At 43.9% G+C, this 22,210-nt stretch overlaps 1 protein-coding gene across 2 annotated transcripts in view; it reads right to left on the bottom strand.

Moving 5' to 3' along the window:
- Positions 1–675: 675 nt before the first annotated feature.
- Positions 676–22,210, bottom strand: part of SERTAD2 (SERTA domain containing 2) — a 99,273-nt gene continuing 77,738 nt past the window's right edge. Inside the window, exons 1-2 of one of the 2 annotated variants that reach the window (XM_081068714.1) lie at positions 19,020–19,323; positions 676–2,016 (exon numbers count right to left, since the gene is read on the bottom strand). In XM_081068714.1, the coding sequence (XP_080924840.1) occupies positions 1,065–2,012 (948 nt within the window). In that variant the 5' untranslated portion in view covers positions 2,013–2,016; positions 19,020–19,323 and the 3' untranslated portion in view covers positions 676–1,064. Of the gene's footprint in view, positions 2,017–19,019; positions 19,324–22,210 lie in introns of those variants that run through there. The other variant, XM_081068715.1, reaches the window with a different exon arrangement.

Below are 22,210 nucleotides of genomic sequence, written 5' to 3'. Positions count from 1 at the left end.
AACTTGGCATAAATACAGTGAATATTCGGTAGCTTTCCCCTCAAGAGAGGGAGCTAAAGAGAACCATCACTTAATCCCGAGCTCCACAGCCACCTCCCGCCAACTGCTTAATGTAAGTCTGATGAGCAGACGTGGCTCTGGCTTTGGAAGTCACAGTGATGGCGGGTGTTCATGCCAGGGGGTCGGTGCCTGTGAAATCTGGGTGTGATATCACCTGGCTCTTTCTTAAAGCGCTGTGTGTGGGTGGGTGTGTGGGTGTGTGTCTGCCTGCATTTGGGGACATCAACTGTAGATTGATTTGATTCAATTTTCTCTTTGCACCAAACACATATAAAACATTACAATGCTATAAAAGTACAAGTGCAACTTGTACATCCGAAGTCTGCAGGAACTATGTGAGCAAATCCTATCAAAATAGCTATCTCATATGTATAAACAGCATTTGTTTTTAGAAAAAACAATATCATAAACTGCAGAATCTGTACAAAAATATAAAATAAATTTGGGCAGCAGTTTCTAAACAGCCATGTAAATGCAACACTTAAGAGGAGTAGTTAATGCCTCTAAAAAGGCTGAATTGCCAAGTCAACTTATACAGGGCGAAAATGCCAGAAAAGGTACTGAGATTATCTAAATAATATATATATATATATATATATTTTCTTTTTTTTTTTTACCTCTTGCAATAAAACTTATAGAAAAAATAGACAAATATGCACATGCAATTTACAGCTTTCCCAACGTATTTATCTCTTGTGCTTCACTTGAACTGTGTATTTTTGCCATCCGATATAGCGACATTGTCTTCCGATGTCTTCTCTCCTAGTCCGGGCTTGTAGGTCTCTGAGGAACCACTCAACACAGTGTATTAAAAGTGGTCATACTTGGATGAAGGCACTCCAACTCTGCTCAAAGCAAAAACTCGTGTGATCCTTTTGTAAAATGGTCTTTCTCTCTGGAAAAGGCAAGCAAGGGTGCATGCACAGTGCGGAGAGCCGTCAGGGCGCGGGGACACTCGCAGGCTCGGGGTGGGCACAGTCCCCGGGGCCCCCCCCCCCCGGGTCTTAGGACCCGACGAGCACCTCCATGATGTGGTCCAGCTCTGTGAGGTCCATTTTGAAAGGCTGACTCGGGGCGACGGGCTGGCTGCTGTAAGGAGCGAGAGTCTTGAGGAGGTCGTCGGCGGACACGGGGGCCATTTTCGAGGCTGTCCCCGACGCGGATGTGCAGGGGTCAAAATCATACATCGACGTGTCAATGTCGGCGAACAGGATGTCGTCCAGGGTCAGGTCCGTCAGAAACCCCGTGGACGTGGTGATTTCAAAATTCCCCGGCAGAGAGTCCATCAGTTTCGGGTCGTCGGGGCGGCCCTCCGCGAGCCCGTCGGGTTTCGGGACGCCCGCCTCGCTGGCGCCCCCTTTCGAGCCGTCAGCCGCTGCCACTGCGGCCTCTGTGGAGGTAGGTGTGGGACAGAGCTCCTCGATCTCGTCCAAGGCGGAGGAGAAGCTGTCCTTCTCCGGCGGGAGAGCTGGAGGCGAAAGTTTGGTAGGCGCCGCAGGCTGCACGGCAGGGGAAGTGCAAAAAGTGTCCCCGTCGTCGTCCTCGAGCAGCGAGGCCGGGGTGAGGCAGGCCTCCAGGGGAGTCGTGCTGCCGAGGTCGCAGGGGTGAGTGGGCGGGGACGCAGGGTGGCTGAAGGCGGGCGGGGCCCCTCGGTAGCTGTCGCTCAGCGAGTCGCCGGGCTGGGCGGACGGGGTGAACACGGGCCTCAGGCTGCCTTCCTGTTTCAGCTCCTCCTGGATCCGCCGCAACATGTTGTTGATTAAGACGGTCTTTTGCAAGCTGGGCTCTGTGAGGGGCCTGTGGTTGTAGAGTTTCATAAGGGAAATGTTGAAGATAGTCTGGCGCTGTAAGGTGTAAGACACCTTGGATGGACCGTCAGAGGGAGACAGGATTTTGCCTTCCAGCCCATCTTCATGCTCATCAAACTTCCGTTTTCCTCCTTTACCCAACATATATCTGCAAAGGAGAAAGGAAGACAATGGAATTAATAACAGGAAAACTCATTGCTACCGTGGAAAAGATGCCGGTTCTGAAGTCAGACCATAGACTTCTGTTAGTTCCTTGCCCGGGCTTAGTTAGGACAGACGAATTAATTGGGGGGAGACTTTTTAGACTGAGCGAATTGGGAGATCTACCTTTGTATGCCCCTGGAGCAATTTTTCTCACTAGGTAGTCTGGTGAATGTATTTCTTGAGAAATGTGTATGACCCAGACAAGTTAAACGTTACCATGGAAACCGTGATTTTGACTTTCTCAGCTCCTGCTCTTGCCTCACATAACCATGCAGGTTCAATTTCCCTCTCCCAGATTTATTTTTAAAGTCCAAGAAAACACAATGTTATGACCTAGGCAGATAAAGGTGTCATAGATTACAGCTTCAACACATCCTGAACCCTTAAAAGACCCAAGTTGGATAAGGGGAAGGAACATGTACAATTCTAGTAGAACTGTGTGTGCTTTCAAATGCCTTCTCCTTCCTCATTATACACAAAGCCTTTCTGCCTGTTGGGTGACACGTGGTGAAGCACTTGGCCTGCGTTAAATGACCACAGTGATTGAGCTGCCACTACTTCTCAGTCTAGAATCAAGTGGAGGAATGTGGATTTCCCAGCCCAAGTTTTTCCATGATTCAATTTCATCACATACAGTTAATGTCTGAATGCAACTGGGCTAATTTGAAAGTAACCTGCGCTGATTATAAGCATTGCTGTTTCGGTACTTGGGACATTTTATAAGAAAATACTGTGACTCCAGAGATACATATGTATTTCAAAGAAACAACAAGCTCATATCTCAGGCCTTGAGCATCTAGGAATGGGCTGAATTCTAACTCCTGCTCCACCTTGCCTGACACTCACAGCCTAGGCTGTCCCGAGCTCGGGCCTTATGAGAACACCCTCAGCTGGCTGCACCTCTGGAGAATGGTCCTTCCTCTCATAACTTCCACCATTGAAACAGAACAATCGCAAGTCCATTCGTTTTTACCTTGTAGACCTAACTTTCTAACTGTTTAATCAAGATAGTTGTCCTTATGTCGTCCAGATCAGAGGACACGGCTCTAATTCAGCCAAGCCTGTGCCTGCCCGCTCTCTACAACACCAGGACACGTGGTTAGCCTCTCCTCAATGCCACTCACTCTCTGGTATCTTCATGTACAAGCACTTTGTAGTTAGTTTTCCTTCTAAAAGTGCCTTGCCTTTTACTGAATTGCTTCAGCTGATTTTGATGGCACCTAATTCAATCCCTATGAACTCATTCTGTGCCTTTGCTGTCTTGGGCACTCTGCCAGGCAGTGGGGAGTCCCGCAGAGGAATAAAGCTCAGTCTTTAAGGGGCCGAATAACTTCTCCTACACCTCATTATCATTTTGAATTATGAGTCTCATATCATCCTAAAGCTAGCCATAATAAAATTTCATAGAACTTCCTTCTGACGCTTTGTTATAAAGGCCACGTTGCCTCTCACGGCAGACATTCAGGTGGTCACAGAGCCTGGCACGCAAGTCCCACTTGGGGTGACTACCTTCCTGTGCCTCGGTGTCTGGGAGAGAAAGACGAAGACAGCTGCAACCCATCAACGTCAGAATCAGCTTGAGAATTTGTTAATGCTCATAAAAATGTGGAGTTACTTGCATGAAACACTTTCCCTCATTTTGTAAACATTAAGAAAATGGCTGTCAATCACTAGGACTAAAGACCAGTCCCATAATTAACTGTTCCCTGAGGCAAGGAAGGTATGATAGTAACAACTGGCTTATCTAAAACCTCACATGACAGAAACATTTCCTACTGTTTAGTGCTAAAAGTCTCATTTGTATATATACTTTGCAGAGAACATTTCCTATCTAAAGAATCTGTGCCCATTTAAACTTGAGTGTGAATCAGAGAGGAAGTGATTTCATTTTACATTACAAAATACTTTCTACTTTATGCATTTAGAAGCATTACAACTGTGTTTTGAAACAGATAACTGTATTCACAATTATACTATTTGTATTTGCTTACAATTTAAGCATTTAGATACTCACTTCCAGAAAAATTCCACTTTTGCCAAAGAACTCATTAAGTGCATTTAACTCTCATACAAAAGCTGTTGGATGATCTATGTTACATGTCGTAATGTGATCGGACTCAATACATTTAAATGTGTGTCACAGAGGACACAAATGCATACATGTAACAGAATGAAATTCTTGGCCTCACTGACTCCATCTTGTTCAAGCCTGCTTTGTTCCCATGGCCTTCAGGCTAATAGCTTCTGCCTAGTCTTGCATATGGACATGCTAATCATTAGAGGAAATCTTCTTGTGGCTTGAGTGTTACAAAAACAGCCCCTTACCAGAAAGTGCCTCTCCTGAGGAGATAAGGGAAGTATGTGTTGTTTATCAAAGATTTGCAGGAACCTCTAGACCAGACTCACATCAATTAGAGTCAACAGACTAAGCACCATCTCCCTCGAACCCCTGTTGGGGCCCAGATGTCTGCGGTCCTCAATCACCTCATGCCCCTTCCATTTCCCCTACCCCCACATAAAAGAAGCTGCACTTTGTACTTTCTTAAGGTGGATTTGAGAGACCACTAGGTCTCCCATCTTCTCGGTGGGCACCTCCTCAATCAATAAACCTTCCCTTATGCCAAACTCTGACGTTCTGAGTTTTGGCCTTTCAAAGCATCAGGCACCTAGGCTTTGGACCAGTAACATACACATACACTCTACAACAGTGATTCTCAAAGTGTGGTTTGTAGAGGGTGCCAGTCTGTGAACTGTTACTGTCCATGATGAGATAAGTAGGTATTACATTATTTATAAACTTTTATAGCAAGTTTACAGAGTAATTGTATGTCTACAAATCTAATAAAAAGTGAGGCTTCTAGTTTTACATCTTTGTACTTTTATTTCATTCTCTAGTAACTATTTTTATTGTGTTTTACTGAAGTATTAGTCTATGCAGGAGGAAAAAAAACACACAAACAAGATGGTCCTTCATCACAGAAAGTTTTAGAAGCACTGCCCTAAAATGTAAACCAAATACACACCGAAAGAAAATTAGTAAGCTCATCACTACTTTGAAGTAACACTTAGGTAAGACAGTGTACACTTTTTCTTTTAGTCATTGATCTAGAACTGTCTTTTAAAGAATTGTTACCAGAATGAACAACAGGACTTTCTCAACTCACATTTCTCTAGAAATACTCATGGAAGCGAGAGAACTCAAATATTTTAAAAGTAGGCAGTACTATATGCATTTAGCAGAAGGATATCTGTGGAGATGCTTTCAGAAAGATTTCAATTTCCAATGAGAATGATCTAGCTGGTCATAGCTATGTGGTAACCCTAATGATTTAGGAAAAACCCGATAAGACATTCGTAATACTGTCTGAATGGGGAAGGAGGAAGGCTCACGTAAGCAAAATCAGTGAGCAGGAATAGACAGACCCATCAAATCTTGGATGCTTTTCAAATGTGTAAATAAGGACCCATGACAGAGTATGTCTCTCTCCAAGCAGGTTTGCCTTCATTTCTCTATTTCATTTTATGAGGCAAAACTGGCTCCACACACCTAGTAAGATTGCAAAATGCACACAATCCTGATTTGTAGTCCTACTTCTATCTAAATTTTTATAGAAAGGAATAAAGTGCAGCATAATCAAATCTCGCCCACACTTTTACTTAAAAAATTTAAAATTTTTTTAAATTTAAAAAAGTTAAAGCGTTCTCAAAGTTGGCATAACACAGTTTAGAATCAAGTCTTCCCATTGATTGTTTTCAGAAGAGGCCTCCAACTCCTAGAAGTGGGAGGGTCGTGAGAAGAACTCCCTCTCAGAGCTGTATTAATGACGACCTCCTGGAGCAGGGCACCATTCAAACAAGAAAAGACAAGCCTCTCAAGAACCTGAGGGCAAGAAGCCAAATGGTGCCTCTGGGCCTGCAGCTCAGGCTGGCCAGAGGCAGGGTGGACGGCTCCTCAGAAGCCTTTCCTCAGGCACTCCAACGAAAATAACAATAGCTCTTCAAGCAAGCTAGTGGAGAGGCACGTGACCTTTTAAAAGGCCTCACTAGAGGGCAGCTAGAAGATGAAGCAGAACCTGGAGCTCATTAAGGGCTTCCAGGTAACACAGGGAAGGGGGTACTCCCTGTTCCTGCCTTAACGGCCCCACGGCTGTGGAATGACAAGCCTGGTTTCTAGGCCACCCCCAGTCTTGACATCCCACTTTGTCTCCTCCCTCAGCTTGTGAAGATCCAAGCCCAAGGTCCATGTTTTCTACCCAATCTTTCAGTCAAAGACCCAAAAGAGACCCTGTGGCTTCAGGGCCGTTTAGAGGCCCCCAAGTGGAGGAGGGAAGTGGGTGCTCCCTCCCTTTTCTGCCCACTCAAAGGGACCTAAAGCTAATCACAGGCACTCTTCCATTCAATAGTCACTGGCTCTTAACAAACTTTGAGGCAAGACACCCTCCCTTCCCCAGTAAACTTGTTAGAACCAAACTCCTAGCAGTCTGATTGTCTTAACATAATTTTTTTGCAACTATTAACTACAGCAAAGTTTTGAAAATAAAGAATAAAACTCACAGGTAGCAATATGAATGAAAACTTCTCTTCTGGAGTTTTCCATGAAGTTTAATACTGAATAAAACTCTACATACCAAACCTGGCTTTCAATTATGCAGCTTTCATTAGGAAGGGCCTGGCTGCCCTCAAAAGCTATAATCCCTTAGGGCAGATGATCAAAAGTGACAAATGTCCCTAGGAGAGTCCTCAGGGGAGAAAGGACCAGAGGAACAGGAAACGGTATCACTTATTTGGGGGTTTGCAATTCTAGATTCTGAGTGCCTCTCACAGTAAGGAGTCTGAGAGATTATTATGGGGTGATCAGGAGAGACTTCGGAGATAGGATTTGAGATTATATTTAAGGTTGGATCATCTCTTAATGTTTCCCACCCCAGCCGATAAGCCCCATGAGGGCACAGCCCGTCTATTTTGTTCACCTCTATATCCTTGGGACAGGACAGTTCCTGACACACAGGACATACTCCCTAAACAGTCGCTGAATAAGCGAATGGTAAATGGAAAGAAGGAGAAAAGACAATGAGGGGCAGCCAGAGAAGAACTGTAAACAAAGACAGAGACGCATGTCTTTGGCCCTGAGTGTGAAGTGTGCATGAGAGGGAAGGTATGAGAAAAGGGAGAGCTGACAGCTGTGCACGGTGGACATGGCTAAGACAAGGCCCTGGGACCAAGGGCATAGAGGGTGGGCATGGGAGCTCTGCTCAGAAAGCAATCCTGTGAATGCCTCGCTCACTCTTTAGTTCTTGAATTTGGGTGAGCATCAGACTCACCTGGAGAGCAGGTTAACATAGAATACCGCCCTCCCCTCCCACAACCTGAAGGGTCTCATTCAGCTGGTCTGGTACGGGCCCAAGAATCTGCATTTCCAAGTTTCCAGGTGATGCTGGTCTAGGGACCTCACTTCGAGAACCACAACTTTCTCTTTTCCCCATCTGGCCATTTCATGTTTAAGCCTGAGAATACTTTATTCAATTAAACTTGAGTTCGAAGGTCTTCTCCATTTGTGTCTAAGCAAGTTAAGGGAAAAGAGAAGGAACAGCGTTTCTGTGATTGCAACTGACAATTGACATTAAAAGAAAGACTATGCAGAATTAAAATATCTTCAGCTTAATTTTATTGGTAAAGCTCAGCTTCTCAGGCTGACCCCAGTTCCCACACGCTCAGTGGAGCCCAGATATTTCTTACTGTGATCTTAAGCAGTGAGGCCTTATGCCCAAGGTCCAAAGAGGAACGGAAATAGTCCCTGTGTGTTAAAAAGGTAACATTTCACAGCTTTTATATTTTTAAGGAATTTTTAACATTAGAAAAACAAAAAACAAGTGATCAAAAACGTTCTCTTTAATTCAATGTTTTTCAACTATGTAGTTAAGCTCTGCCTTTAAAACAATTTTAAAAACCCCTCTCTTTAATGTTATTTGAACTGTCAAAATAAATGTTATAGTTTTTAAATTAAGAATATTAAATCGAGGGAGGCCGGTTTGCTCAGTAGTTAGAATACAGTGCTCATAACACCAAGGGAGCTGGTTCGATTCCCACATGGGCCAGTGAGTTGTGAACTCCACAACTAGATTGAAAACAACTTGACCTGGAGCTGATGGGTCCTGGAAAGACACACTGTTCCCCAATATTGCCCAATAAAGATTCTAAAAACATACTGAATCTACTTGTGCAAACTACCACTTCTGTCATTCCCACTAATAACGAAACCCGCTGCTCTAACCTGCAGGCTCACCATAGCCCTGGGGGCTGCTAGTGCTTCCTGGAGGCCCAGGGCCTGGTGGCCGCTGACTGACAGGTCCCTGGGGGCTATGGCAGCCCTGTGGGCAGCATCACTGCAGAGTCTTGTGAGACGCCTGAATGGGAAGCCCTCTTCTGCCCATCGCCAGGGTTGCCTTTCTGGCTTTCTGACACTGTGCCAGTCCAAAAAAGCTGTAAATATTGTATTATGCTTTAACTCAATCTATCCCAAACAGCCAATGCTCCAGAAGGAAGGAAAACCCTCCATCTCATCCTACTCAGTATCCATGCAATTAATGCTACAAAAGAACTTTAAAAGAGGGTCAAAATTGATAGCTTGCTTCCAATTTCTGAAAGGAGGACATGCTTGGGGAAGATGGGACTGACATGATTAAAAAGGCAGCAAAGAGGAGAGGCCCGTGCAACGGGGAGAGCGGGTAAATGGCTTCCAGCTCAGCACCACCCAGATGGAGGGACGCCAGGCAACGCAGAAGCTGGGTGACGGGAGAGCCTGGAAGTCGTGACTTCGAAACTCCGCAAGGCCCTACTGGTTCCTACCTGTGCACATTTTCAAGAGTTTGTTCCAACTTCCTTTTGGACTAGTATATAACAACTAGAAATCCAGTGTTTTCCCTTCTCAGGAGTATAGCAGGCTCCACGAATAAGTGACATGTTTTAAAAGTCCTTTAACACGGCAGGACTAAACCGTGGCGTCTGCAGTTGGGGAAGGGTAGCTACTAGGGGGGGCATGAGGCTTCTAGGGAGCTGGTTACATTGTACTTCTTCACCTGGGTCACGAAGACACTGGGGTTTGCTTTGGGATAAGTCACTGGCCTGTGCATGTAGGATTTGTGTGCTATACTTTGATAAAACATGTTTTAAAACACTAGTTAATAGCGGTCCAGAAAAAGACTCCTAATTCAAAGGGGAGCTTTCCGAAGCCACATCCCTAATGTCTTCAACTGTCCCATGTAACCATGGGTGTGACCACTGGTTGCTGAGGAGTCCAGATGTGCCAAGACTAACACCACTAACAATGAAAATGAGGCATTTACACAATGCCAACCATTCAGAACCATGATTTGTCCTCATGGATTGACCTTGTTTGAAGAAAAGACGCTAAGAGAAAATGTGTGATGAGTGTCTTCAAAGAGGCTACTAGCAGAGGCTAGTTCCTCACTCTGACATCCTGTGCCACCAAAACCCAAAGCCCTTTACGTAGAAACACACACATCCTTGCAGTTTCTTTTGAGGGTAGTGGTAGGAGAAAGGAGTGCCTCTGGCAAAATTATTGTGTGTGTGACAGACTTCCCAGACCAAAAGAGACAGGCTGGCCAGAAATGGTTCTGACATAACTTCTGAAACACAGAATATTCTCCTTTCTCCTCTCTTCACCCTATACACTCCCCTTCAGATGTGTTTTAGATCCTGCTTTTGAGGTGGTCCAAATGGAGAACCTTTTCTAACAAAGGACACCTCCCACCAGCCACGGGTGGAACTCTAAGAAATGGTCATATTGAGTATGTTTTTTGTTAAACTTAAGTTCACCCTGTCACACAGCAACTCCCAAGCAGGAAGGAAAGGTCCTATCCTACTTCGGTGGAGAGGAAGCCCCGTTTGCTTAGACAACTTTCTACACTGTTAAAATATGATACCTTAAACAACACACAGGACTCAGAAATCTGATAATGTCTACGCTTTTAACACCCTCCTTCCCCCAAGTAACAACAAATCACACCAGGAGAACAAGGCCACCCCTGGGTCGTGGGGGTGATGCTGGCAGAATCAGAGAGGAGGCTAAGAGAAACAGGGGTCCTCCAAGGGTTTGCTATCCAGGGGCTGTATGTGCCGTGGGTGCAGGAGTAGAAGACGGCTCTCCCCCACCCCCCACGCTCCTGGGTAACAATCTGGTGAGTCTCCAGGAGAAGGGAGGTGGGGGGAACCAGCACTCCCAAGGGCTGCCTTCAGACCCCAAGGTGACTGCCTCAGGCTTAGGGGAATGGCAGAAACAGGGACAAAATTCCATTGAGGGGGAAAGCCACTCCGCTTATTTACAGACAAGGACTCCCAGAAGACAAGGGATCTTAGTAAAAGAAAGAACCCCTAAAGCTGCCCGGATAGGGGAGGCTTTTTTAAAACAAACAAAAAAAAAAAACAGAAAGTAAAGCTCATCCAGGATGAGGTCCCTGCAGTAACATCCATGGTAATTGGTAAGTAAGACAAAGCCTTCCCTGACAAATCAGCAATGTCATTATGAAGCCAGTCGCTAGACGAAGCCAGTTAGGCGCGCTCGGGCGCTATTCCGCAGCTGTAACCCGACACCACTGTTCGCGGCGGCGCCTCCTCCCGCCTCTCCGCCCGAACTGGGGGCTCGGGGCCGCGGGGCATTGCACCGGCTGCTGATTAATCATCAGGCAACGGAGGGGACCGACGGCAACAATCCTCTTTGCTTTCCTGATGGCATCTCGAAGCCTGGACGTAAACCGAAATTCGGCCAGGAAGTCAATCTCCAAGTACATTTAAACAAACAAACAGAAACTTGTACCGTTTGGGGGAGTCTTTTCAAGTCCACATTTTAAGAAACTAACTTTCCCTCTCAGGATCTTTGCATACTTGTATTATATTAAAGACAGTTTCTGACACTACTGATTTGTGAAATATAATCTTTTCTTTTAGAAAAAGAAAAAAAAAATTTAACGTTGACAACAAATTGCATTTAGTGGGCAAAACAGAGTCAAATTCTGGGGTTTTCTCCCAGAATTTGACTCTATTTTGCCCACTAAAATTTCAAATATTTCTTTGGAATAAATTATGGCCTGGTTAATAAACATCTGGGGGGGAGGAGAAATGGGCCTTTTAGGATGTAACTGCTAAGTACTACAAAATGTTGCTAATATCCTGTCTTATTGGGTCCTCCAACAGCTAGGAATTTTAGGTTTTAAACAAAACTCCTATGACGCTCGAGACACCAGTCACCTTCTTCCCGAGACAGTGGAAATGCTAACAACTCTTTTTCTTTTACTTAAGGATTCTGGCTACAAGCACTGCACACTTAAAGACTGGGCAGAATTATATGGTCTCTGAACTTAAGTTTAACAAAAAACATACTCAATAGGACATGATGCCAGGAATTTGCTTTAAAATACTCTAGAAAGAACTTGGCTGTGTAGATGAAACAAGATTGACAAAATGTTGATAACTGTTGGGTGATGAGTGCAAGGGGGTGCACTGTCTTCTTCCCTTTACTTTTGAGTATATTTGGAATTTTCCATAATAAAACATTTAAAAAATACAACACACCAATACATAGTTTTAAAATTCTATAAATTAAAAAAATCAAATAGCCACAATTAATTATTTACACTCTTACCGAGGACTGTCATAGTAACTTGAAAGATTATTTTACACAGCAGAAAACTATTAATGCGCTGTGTAAACAAGCACGCCCGGTAGGAGACGGAACTCCTTTTAAGCTCCGAAAGACAGCACTCCACATCCAGCCACAAGGGGGCGCCGCAGAGCAACAAGGCACTCCTAAGTGATTATTCACTGCAATTTCTACCTACAGATCTTTCAGAGTATACACGTTTCCAAGATTGTTTCCAAATTCCGGTCTCTGCAGGACACTGTTAAGCAAGCCAAGAGCCGTGTCGAGACCAAACTAAATTATATTATGCTATGGTTCAAGTTCTGGAAATATTGTATGTAGAAAAGGTTGTTGCCCGTATATATTTCAAAAACCATGGTTAAAATTCCCAGAGGATTTCTGAAGTGAGAATACACACAACAACAACAAATATACAAACCCAAGTCATAAGATGTGGACTTGGAGAAGCCAATAATTCAGAATTTCCCCTGGGGGTCCTAAAGTGGACTCCCAACTACACAACTGAGTCTCAAGGTAAGCACTAAGAATTTTCCAGTATAGAAAAGCGTTCAATAATCCTATTGCTTCTTAATAAAACAGAAAATTCCATGTTGAATAGATAGTTTCAGGTAGTTATTTGGGAAAACTTCATAAAGGATATGGGAGGACTCATTTAATTATAAAATGCAATATAGTTAACCTTAGCGAGATAATGAAGTTACTGTATAACTACTTGCTAGAATTCTTTCTATTCAAATTATTACAAATTCAGGTTCTATGATGTTGTATGTTCAGTAATGACATTCATAAGAGATGAACTACTATCACCAATCTTTCCATTTGAAACTTGGTAAATATGAATATATTATTTTTACAAATAATATAACCATTTAAATTATGATGCTATTTCATATTAATTTGATGTCACCAACACATCTCTCCCTGAATCTAAAGCCTCATTAACATTAAGTAAAGGAACTCTTAAATTTGAATTTCTTTCTCTTAAGATTATATGCCTATAAAGACTAGCCAGCCTCACCCCACCCCCATTCTCATGCATAATGAAAATATTTTTTCTCCTGTATTTATAATTGCGTGGATGGGATTCTGGTTTCAATCCTCCCGTAGCATCTTTTCCCCAAAGATACCTTGTTTTTCCCCTCACACTAGAGACCTTTACTAAACAATGTCAAGGGGGAAAAGAGGCTTAAGGTATAAACTGAATGCTTAGCCAAAAGTATGTGACAAGTTTATTTTTTTGTTTTTAAAGAGGGCCACCGGATATGTAAATTAGTCACACTGAAACAGGTTAACTGTAATATGTTAGAACAAATCTGTGGAAAACAAAATCGCACATTCGTTAAAACAAAAGGGTTCCTTTCTAGGTTTTGTTAGCCAAAACCTACTGGCCACTGAATATAACAAACAAATAAAAACTAAGTATGCTACATCAGGCAGTGTTTTTATGAAGTGTTTCTTATGATGATTAGTTTTTAATCATCTTTGCTTTCAAATTTGGAATGCTTTATTACTGTGAAAAATCACTTAAAATAAGACATGCTATAAAATATTCCTCACAAACACAGAACATATTTCATCTTTTAACTTCCTCATGTAGCCTAAAGAAGAAAACCAGAGAAATGTTATTTCTTTATTTACTTACTGAGTGAAACTAAACATTGTATTATATGGTCTAAATCTGGATTCCTTAAAAGTACTGAATTTCTACAATACGACATACGAGTGTAAAAACTTAAGGTATAGGATAATAGACATATAGTCATGAGACATGTAAAGGAGAGGAAATTACTATTCTACTACCATGGAAATACTTGTCCCATGTAAGCAACATACATATTTAGAATGTTTATTTTAGTTACTTCTAAGAATTAGGCAGGTTAGTGATAAGGTTTTACAAAGACAATTTAAAATTTATATCATCATATGCTCGAATACAAAGTAGAAAAAGGTAATGAGGATACAAACTAAACTTCAGAGCATTGAATGATACTTTGTAAATGTGGTAGCCATCTGTTTTTATTTACTTTGGGGCTATTTTGAGATCAAATGTATTTCTTTCGGAGGACTTCTGTATATTGATAATTAATGACCCATAGAACTTTACACAAAGTCATTTAGTCAAATACAATAAAAATAATTAGAGTATCACACTTAATGTAATAAATACTTATTTTCGAAGGAAGCTACCTTTTAATGCTTCAAGGATTTTCAATCTTTAAGGAGAGCCTGCCTCCAATCTATCCCACTTGCTACCCCCTAACATTCCAATCACCTCACCTATCTTACTTGAGGAACCCACATTTTGAATTTGTAAACCAACTACTGTTAGATAGCTAACAATCATTACCAGGTGAAATCTATTTCGTATTTCTGGAGATGGTAAAAATATTTTTAAAAATCTGTTATAAAAAATGCTCAGAAAATACCATCACCAGGTTCATGACAAGCAGAGAGGCAGTGCGAAAATTTCTTCAGCTGCAGACGCCAGCGCTCAAATTCCTCTGCCAGCTCAGTTCTCTATGACAGCAAGGAAGACACAGAAGTACACACATACATGGAGGGTCCCTCCTCACAAGAAAGGCAAGAAATCTGAAAAGCAAATCTGTAGCATGTGTTATTATAAAATGGTATAACCACTCTGGGAAGATCAGTTTAAAACAGTTGCCACCTCGTTATCTCGTTAGTGTGGCTAGAATTTTATGCAAACCTGTTCTGGTATGGAGATGACCTTTGGGACTTTCAGATTCCCTGAGTTTAACTCGGGTAACACTTCTAAACACCAGGGTGGGGTACTCCAGTAGGCCTGCCCGAAGCCCCAGGAGTGTGGTGTGGAATGATAAGCAGCCAGAGGAGAGGAGAGCAAAGGGCTAAAGGTTGATCTGCAGAAAAGTGACATTTCAGTTATTTAATGTTGTGACCAGGGCATATTCAAGTAGAAGTTTTTACTTTTTTGTTCAACAGGTTCACACAGCCCACTATAAACATGAATGTGAGTGTGTGTATAAAATGTCCTTAAAAGCCAGAATCCCTTCCCCTTCACTATTCTATGTGAAACTCCTCAAAACACAAAAAATGCTTGCTTTCGCATCTTCTTTTCAGTTAACCACCTATGAAGGTTTTTAAAGAAAAAAAACAACAACTTAGAATTAAATAGTAACTGCAAAGCTACAGATTTTTGCATAGAGACAAAAAGATAGTAATACAGACATGAATTAGTTCTAAGAACTTAGGTTTGCTGCTACCCGGAGTTACTAGAGAAACAAAGCTGCCTTTGGGCACCTAAAACTAGTCAGACCTGCTGTAGCAGTTGCACAGTCGGCTCCAGATCTGTCCTCCACTCTCCTCCCTCCAGCCCCCACCCCACGCATCCGCATAGCTCACTCCACTCAGGGCGGTGCCGAGCCGGGCACACTCACCCCTCATTCTGCCGTCCCTGAGCAGAGGCAGGGCCCACTCTGGACACACAGCGTGCAAGTGTGAGAGGAGGCCACACAAGAGAGCAGCAGATGCCAACTCCATTCTGAACTGAAAGCTGCAATGGGTACAGAATACAGCTTCTGTGATCCTTGGTTTCTAAAACAGATAAATCAAACGGTGGTGTTTGCCTCAGTGACTCCTGGCAGGTATTGCCAGTGAAGTTCAGATGACAGACAGAAGACCTTGAGAGGAGACAAGTGAGCCTTTCCAGATTTAGGAGCCCTCAGACCACAAAGAGAGAATTTCCAAAAGGGAGTCTGCAACGTCCGTGGGCAGTGCTTGTTCACATGATAAGCATCTGTTTTGTCTTATTAGAAATCACGTTTTCAAAGATACTAGGATGTGTCTAGTTTTCAATTTTTATTTGAATCTCAGTGAAAATTTTTAGACAGCCAAGCATGTTTTGTTTGTCCTATGATCTTCAAGAAAAACAAACAAACAAACAAAACAAAAAACAAGGCATCAATTATGACCCAGAATAGGAATGTTGTCTTATTGGCCTGACATATGCCATTCACAGATTCATGCAAAGAATGAACTGCCACACAGTGCTCCTGGAGAAAGACACTGCTCCACGCAATGAGTGACGGGCGCTCCAGGGGACAGGTCTGTTCACAGTGTTTCCCAGCATCTGCACAGAGGGCAGAAGTCTGCCTTTCATACCAAGTGCACTAGCCATTGGAGACAACACTTTTTAAAAAGAGAAACGCCAATTCTGGTTAGTACTAGCTGTTCCCTTCGAAAATATTAAAACTAAATGAAATATCCACAAACTTCAGCAGTCCTAGCTTGTGGGTTTCTGCCAATTGTTTAACGAATGATTATTAACAGTGGATAGAAAATGTATGATTTGTGCATATGCAGTGGCCACAGCATTTTTAGATTTTCGTGTTCTGCTGTATTAATTAATGGAGAGACCTATGAAGGTGGCTGTTCCCTTTATTGCAAGGCAATTTTCACTTAAAACTGGAGCTTGCCCTACGATGCCTTTAGCATACATCTGATCTTTAGACTCAGTAATCAGAGAGTCAGTCAGTCCCGGCTCCCCCTCCTTGGGCAAGAAACTAATGCAGCTATAGTTGTCTCCTCCAGGATATGCCATAACAGTAAATAAGAAATTTCTGTAGCAGTAAACGTTTAAAAAAAAAGTCTACAAATGAATTAAATTCACACTCGTAAATACCATATTTATCTATGTATAATTTAAATCTATGTAAAATATAGACAAAGTCATCTTGAATTTTCTGATATAAATGAAATATAAAATAAAACAATGCTTTTACTAGTGTTCTTGAACAAGAAACCACAGGGGGAAAAAAGTGTAAATTGTAGCTTTTACCCATCTTAGCTACTAAAGTATAAAACGTTTTAGCTGAGGGTAAACTTTTAGTATAATACTGATAAGTTGTAACCTGATACTTCGACAGAAAAAAATCTAAGTATTTGTATATATGTGTATATGTGTATCTTCAATCTCCCCTTACACCTTTTTGATCTGTTTTGTGTGTGTGCACATTTCTAAAGTAGTGTAACTTTTGTTCTGCCACTGGAGCACTGTTTAAAATAGTGGGTGCCAAAAGCCATCAGTTGCTACACAAATTTAAGTGAGTTTAAAAATATCATAATATATATTATTTTACTATGCTCATTAATAATAATCAGTGCATGGCAACTGAGTGAAATTTATATTTTAGCTCCTGAATTAAATTAAAAAGCTTTCAAGGGGGACAGTTCAGAAAATAGGAGTCTAAAGATTTTCTAAATCTGAGTGAATATCCTTCTGTTAGTTTTTAAAGGGAAACAAGCTTGAGCAGCTGTTACCTAAGACTGATGATAAAACTGTTCCCTAGGACACCTCTTGTCTACACTTGGTTAGTATTATAAAATGTGAGTCCTCTCTTCTACCTGTTATAAGAAAGCAAGGATCAGAGCTGAATGTTCAAAATAAACACACAAAGGCTGTCAAATCCATTTCATAAGATTTCTCATCTAAGAGTAACATGGTTATACACATTTTTATTAGGAGGAGGGGAAAGAAGTAAAAATTATTTTAAAGGGCACTAAACTTGATGAATATAAACAACTTTACATTAACATATAATACTTCTTAGTAAATCAATGAACCTAAAGGAAAACTTGCTAACATTTCTCTCTCTTTCTCTCTCTCTCTCTCTCTCTCTCTCTCTCTCTCTCTCTCTCTCTCTCACACACACACACACACACACACACACACACACAAATTGATAAAATGAACAGGAGAGCAAAGATCCTTGAACAAGCTATTCTTGTTCCTGCCAGAAGCTGGGATCTTAAGATGGGTATTTTCATCCTCACAGCACACCCTAGCACACTCAAATCAGAATAGACTGCTATAAAAAGGGGGAGGAATGGGAGGAGCTCTTGGGGTGAGACATGCCTTCTGGTTAGCTGAGCAACTATTCCCAACCTCCCCCACCTCCACCCGTCCCCCCCCCCATCAGCAAAACAACCCAGAGGCTCTCAGGTGGACTGTCCTCCAGGGGTTGAGTGGAGCCAAGAGCCCACTTCACTCTTGTCAGGGACTAGTCCCTAATTATAAAAGGCTACTTTGAACACTTAAGGCCTCAGGAATCCTATTGGCTACCACAACTTCTAGGCTCTTTACACACGTTATGGATGTTTCTTAACATATATTGGGAAATCAAAAAGCGTATTTCATGAACAAAGCTTGAAAACATTTACGTACTATCTTTCTTAAGATCAACTGGGGCTGCTCAATTCAATTCAAATAAAAACTGCTACAATCTGAGGCTGGATATCTCACCCTGCTGACTGACCTTCCTCATTCAGTGCCTGTAAAAACTTACTTTCCACCTCCTGAAACACCCGGAAACTACCCAGCTTTAAAGCTATTCGAAGACAAACTATAGCTAACCTTTTCGTGAAACTTAAGACTAAACCCCAAAACTCTACTCCCATCTCAATCTATTACTATTACTTCTGCTAAAGGTAAGGTAACTCATGACCAAGGGGGAAAAAATAAGAACAATTTATGATTTTCTCTCCATGCAATGGCCCTCTGACAGCACCCTCTGTCTTAATGGTACAAAGTCCAGGGCTTGGGACAGCTGGCTCCCCTCAGCCCCCTCCCTTTCAGTCATAGGCAGTCACCACACCACCAAGATGACTTGTAGATTTCTAACTTAAAAAACCATGAAACATTAAGTTTAATATACATATACATTAAAAATCAATTCACTTGCGCACGGGCGAAAGAGGGTGGAGAGGGATGTTTTTAAGCCAAAACCACAGGAAAACTCACAGAAACACACTATAGCAAGTTAGACGCAAACCCGGCCACGGGACTCAAAAGTGAAGCAGCCTTCGCGGCAGCAATCCAAACCTTTAAAAAAGAAGTCTCGCACATTCACAACAACACAACCGCCACAACACGCACACACATCCCAGCTGTAAAAACGACAGCTCCCAGCTCCCTCGGCCCCGCGGCTGGGCTCTGGTTGGCTCCCGACCCCCTCCTGACCCCATCCGTGACTGCCCGTCCCCTGCCCTTCCCCCAGCAGATCTGCCCTCGTACGCTGGGGGGGTCCCCGGCGCTCGCCCCGGAGGTCCAAGGGCGCGAGGCCGGGAAGCAACGGGAGGGAGCGCTCCTCCGGGTACCTGCTCGCGGCCGCTCGGGGCCCTTCTCCGCCCTCCCGGCTCTCCGGGCCCTTGGCCAGGTCCCGACGCCGCCCCCCACTCATCGGGAGCCCAGCGCATCCGAGGATCCCCTCCCGCCTGGCGCCGGGAGAACTTACCACATGCAGCTCCACCTGGGAACTAACGCATCAGGAGGGGTTTCTGCCCACTCCTCAAGCTACTCCCGCTCCATACGGAGTCCCTCGCTCCGGGGGCCCGAGGGTGGCGCCGGGGAGCGGGCAGGAGGCGAGACCGAAGCTAAGACTCCGCCGTCCTCTGCCTGCGCGCTCGGAGCATTATACAATGGTGGAGGAGGAGGCGGCGGCGGCGGCAGGCAGCGGAGGAGGAAGCTGGAGGCGGGCGGAGGGGGCGCCCTGACCGAGAGAGCGGCAGCTCGCGCTCCAGCACTCGCCGTGCAGGAGTGACGTGCGGCCAGCGAGCCTCCCGCAGGCGGCGGCCCGGGGCTCAGCAGGCCCCGCCCCTCGGCCCCGCGGCCCCGCCCCGCGGCCCGGCCCCGCCCCCTCCCCCGGCGGTCCCGGGAGGCGCGATAAATGCCGAGCGGGGCCCCGGCAGCCGGAGGAGCAGGAAGGGGCAGGCGGAGCACGCGAGACGCCGGTTGGCAGCGCGGCCCACGGCTCCCTCTCTGGCTGGCGCGCCCTTTATTTTTTCTTAAGGAAAGGCGTCAAGAGAAGGGGAGAGGAAGAGAGACAGTCGGGCCAGGGGACCATCACTAACCACCAATAATCCCCTCACACTCCAGAGAATACTCATGCAAATGACGGAGCGGCCAGTGACAAAGGCGGCGGCGGGTGCAGCGCGCGCACAGCCTGCTGAGTCGCGCGACCGCAAATATGACAAGCATTTGAGCTATTCGGCAACTTGGGGCCGGTCAGCAGTGCGGGCAGGGTCCCGCGGGGGTGGTGGGGGGGGGGCGCAGAACTACGACCCCGAGGCGCAGCGTCCACGCTACCCGCAGGGCTTTCGAAACTGGAGTCCCGGGAGGGCACGGGCGGCTGCGTCCGCAGCTGGGACCCTCCCCGACGCCTCCGTCTCAGGACTCACGAGTGACCCGCAACGATCTCCGAATGGCAGGATGGGGGCTCCAGCTAGAGTCGGGGGTAGAAAATGCCCCATGCGCGCGGTGGCCTGGGCTCAACACTCCAAATGGGTCACCAAGTCAACAGTACTTTCCGAGCAGGACGGAAGGAACCGAGCTGCATCCTTCGTGGCCGGCTGCGCCGCGACTAGACCCGGCAGCGGGTAGCTGGCCCTGAAAGGAGCCCACGCAGACAGGGAAGCCAGGCTTGGAGACGCAGGGAGGCCACGGGCTCCGTCCTCTGCTCAGAAGTTTCACGTTGATAGCCTTTTCCCTCTCCTTAAGAAAGCTTCTGCTCTGAGCTACTTATTGGGAGAGGCTGTGTCTATGCCTAAACGGTGCGAATTTCAAAAAGCAGTAGGAAAAAGCCAGCTCCCCTGGAAAATAAAAATTATTTTTTTTAAAAAATAACATGCGTGGTCAGTGTAAAGATATTACAAAAAAATAACTCAGGCACCTTAAAATGTTGGCTGCCCTCCAATCAATATCTCAGATCACTTGGGTGTTTAGTGGTCCACTATGCTGGTTGTATTTAAGGATAATAAAGCTTTAAGACCTAACATAAAGGTGATTATAAGTCGTTAACATCAAGACAAGTTTATCTCTATTCGAACTGTTCTGTAATGATTTGTTATCAATCAAATTGATGATCTTATTGAAATTAAACCTGGGCTAAAACGTTGCTTCTGTTTTATCTTTAAGGGCAATGAAAAAGGTGTTTTGCTGGACCCTTAGCATAATTAAAATCTTATACAGATTTTTCTTGAAATATAACCATTGCCAACAGCTAATTAATTATTCGTGGATATCTTTGGAAACTCTCATTATAATGGTGTTCCAAATTGCACATCATGGAAGTGTGCTCAGGGGCTTCTGCAGGTTCTGCTCAGTTTGTGCCTGGGTGGCACAGCATTCAAACATTTTGCCGAGAAGCCAAGATATTTTTCATTTCCAGAGTTCTGCCTTTTAGAGACGACACTAACTACTAACAGTTTCCTAACCACCCACTCACTTGTACTTTCAGCGCTCACTTTAAGGAAAAGCCATTGAAATAGAAGCTGCAATAATCTCTTCCTGTGATATCTTTGTAGTGGAGGCCAGAGGCTCTGTTGAATTTAAAATGAATTTAAACTGTTATTCACGAATTGAAGTTAGCAGCAAGTTAGACTTGCAGAATTTTTGTGACACTTGGATCTTTTCTAGCAAATCGATTCCCAAATGCAGTGTTCCTGTACAAAAAGAACTAAGATCAAAGTGACTATTTTTGTGTCTTCAAAGTGGACATGTGATTCTGCTAAAGCACGTATTCTGTACATGCTCAGTAACGGTTTGAGTTCTTAGAAAGCAACTTGAGTTTTGGGATTCAATAATTTTCACCTTTCCACACTTTTGAAGGTTGTAACATCCCATCAATGCACATGTTATAAACGAGTCCCACTTCCCCACTTTGACATTCTGGCATCTTTCACCAATAAGTCAAAGCATGGAGTGGCAGCTTCAGCAGCTGTTGCTGTGGGCCAAGACCAGGTGGTGAACCCCTTGGCCAAGTACCCACAGCCTAGCCCAGGGCTGGCCCTGGGAATCCAAGTCCACCAGGATAAGGAAAGGCCCTCCCAGAACGTTTGAAATCAACCCCCTTTCAGTATGCAATGGCCTGGTTTAAAAATTTTATATTGTTTATTCCTAGCAAACGAGAAAGAAATGTTTAGTGAACATGTAAGTGCGATTTACACTCTTTCACTCTTTGGAACATTTAAAGGCCCATTTAAAATAATCCTACCCTCAAGATTCAGAGCTTCTCCCTTGCACTTCCATGTATGAGAAATTAGGCCAGTCATCCACATTTAAATATCAGGAACATACCTGTTCGGGGAGAAAAGTATTGCTTTTCTAAGTATAGAACGGTGCTGGTAATTTTAAAAACTACTCATGAGTTTATTTCAGAGAGGTACTTCTCAACATTGCTTTGTAGTTCTGGGCACTAGTTTGCACTTCACTGCTTCTCTTGAAAGTTTCTGTGCCCTCACATCTTGCAAACTACTAGACTACTGCACTAACTGAAGACCACTTTTAGCACTTAATTAGCATGCACCAAAAAAATGACATAAGGACAAGCTGGCTACATAAACTAAGAAACAGACTTTAAAACAGTTTCAAACTGTAACTTTTCTTTCATCTTTATTATATTTTATCTTTCAGGCTTCACATGAAATA

The sequence above is a fragment of the Rhinolophus hipposideros genome (assembly GCF_964194185.1).
Source record: "Rhinolophus hipposideros genome assembly, chromosome: 12".
Lineage (NCBI taxonomy): Eukaryota > Metazoa > Chordata > Mammalia > Chiroptera > Rhinolophidae > Rhinolophus > Rhinolophus hipposideros.
Note: the sequence above shows the minus strand (reverse complement) of the source record. Positions and strands in the feature narration are given on the sequence as shown.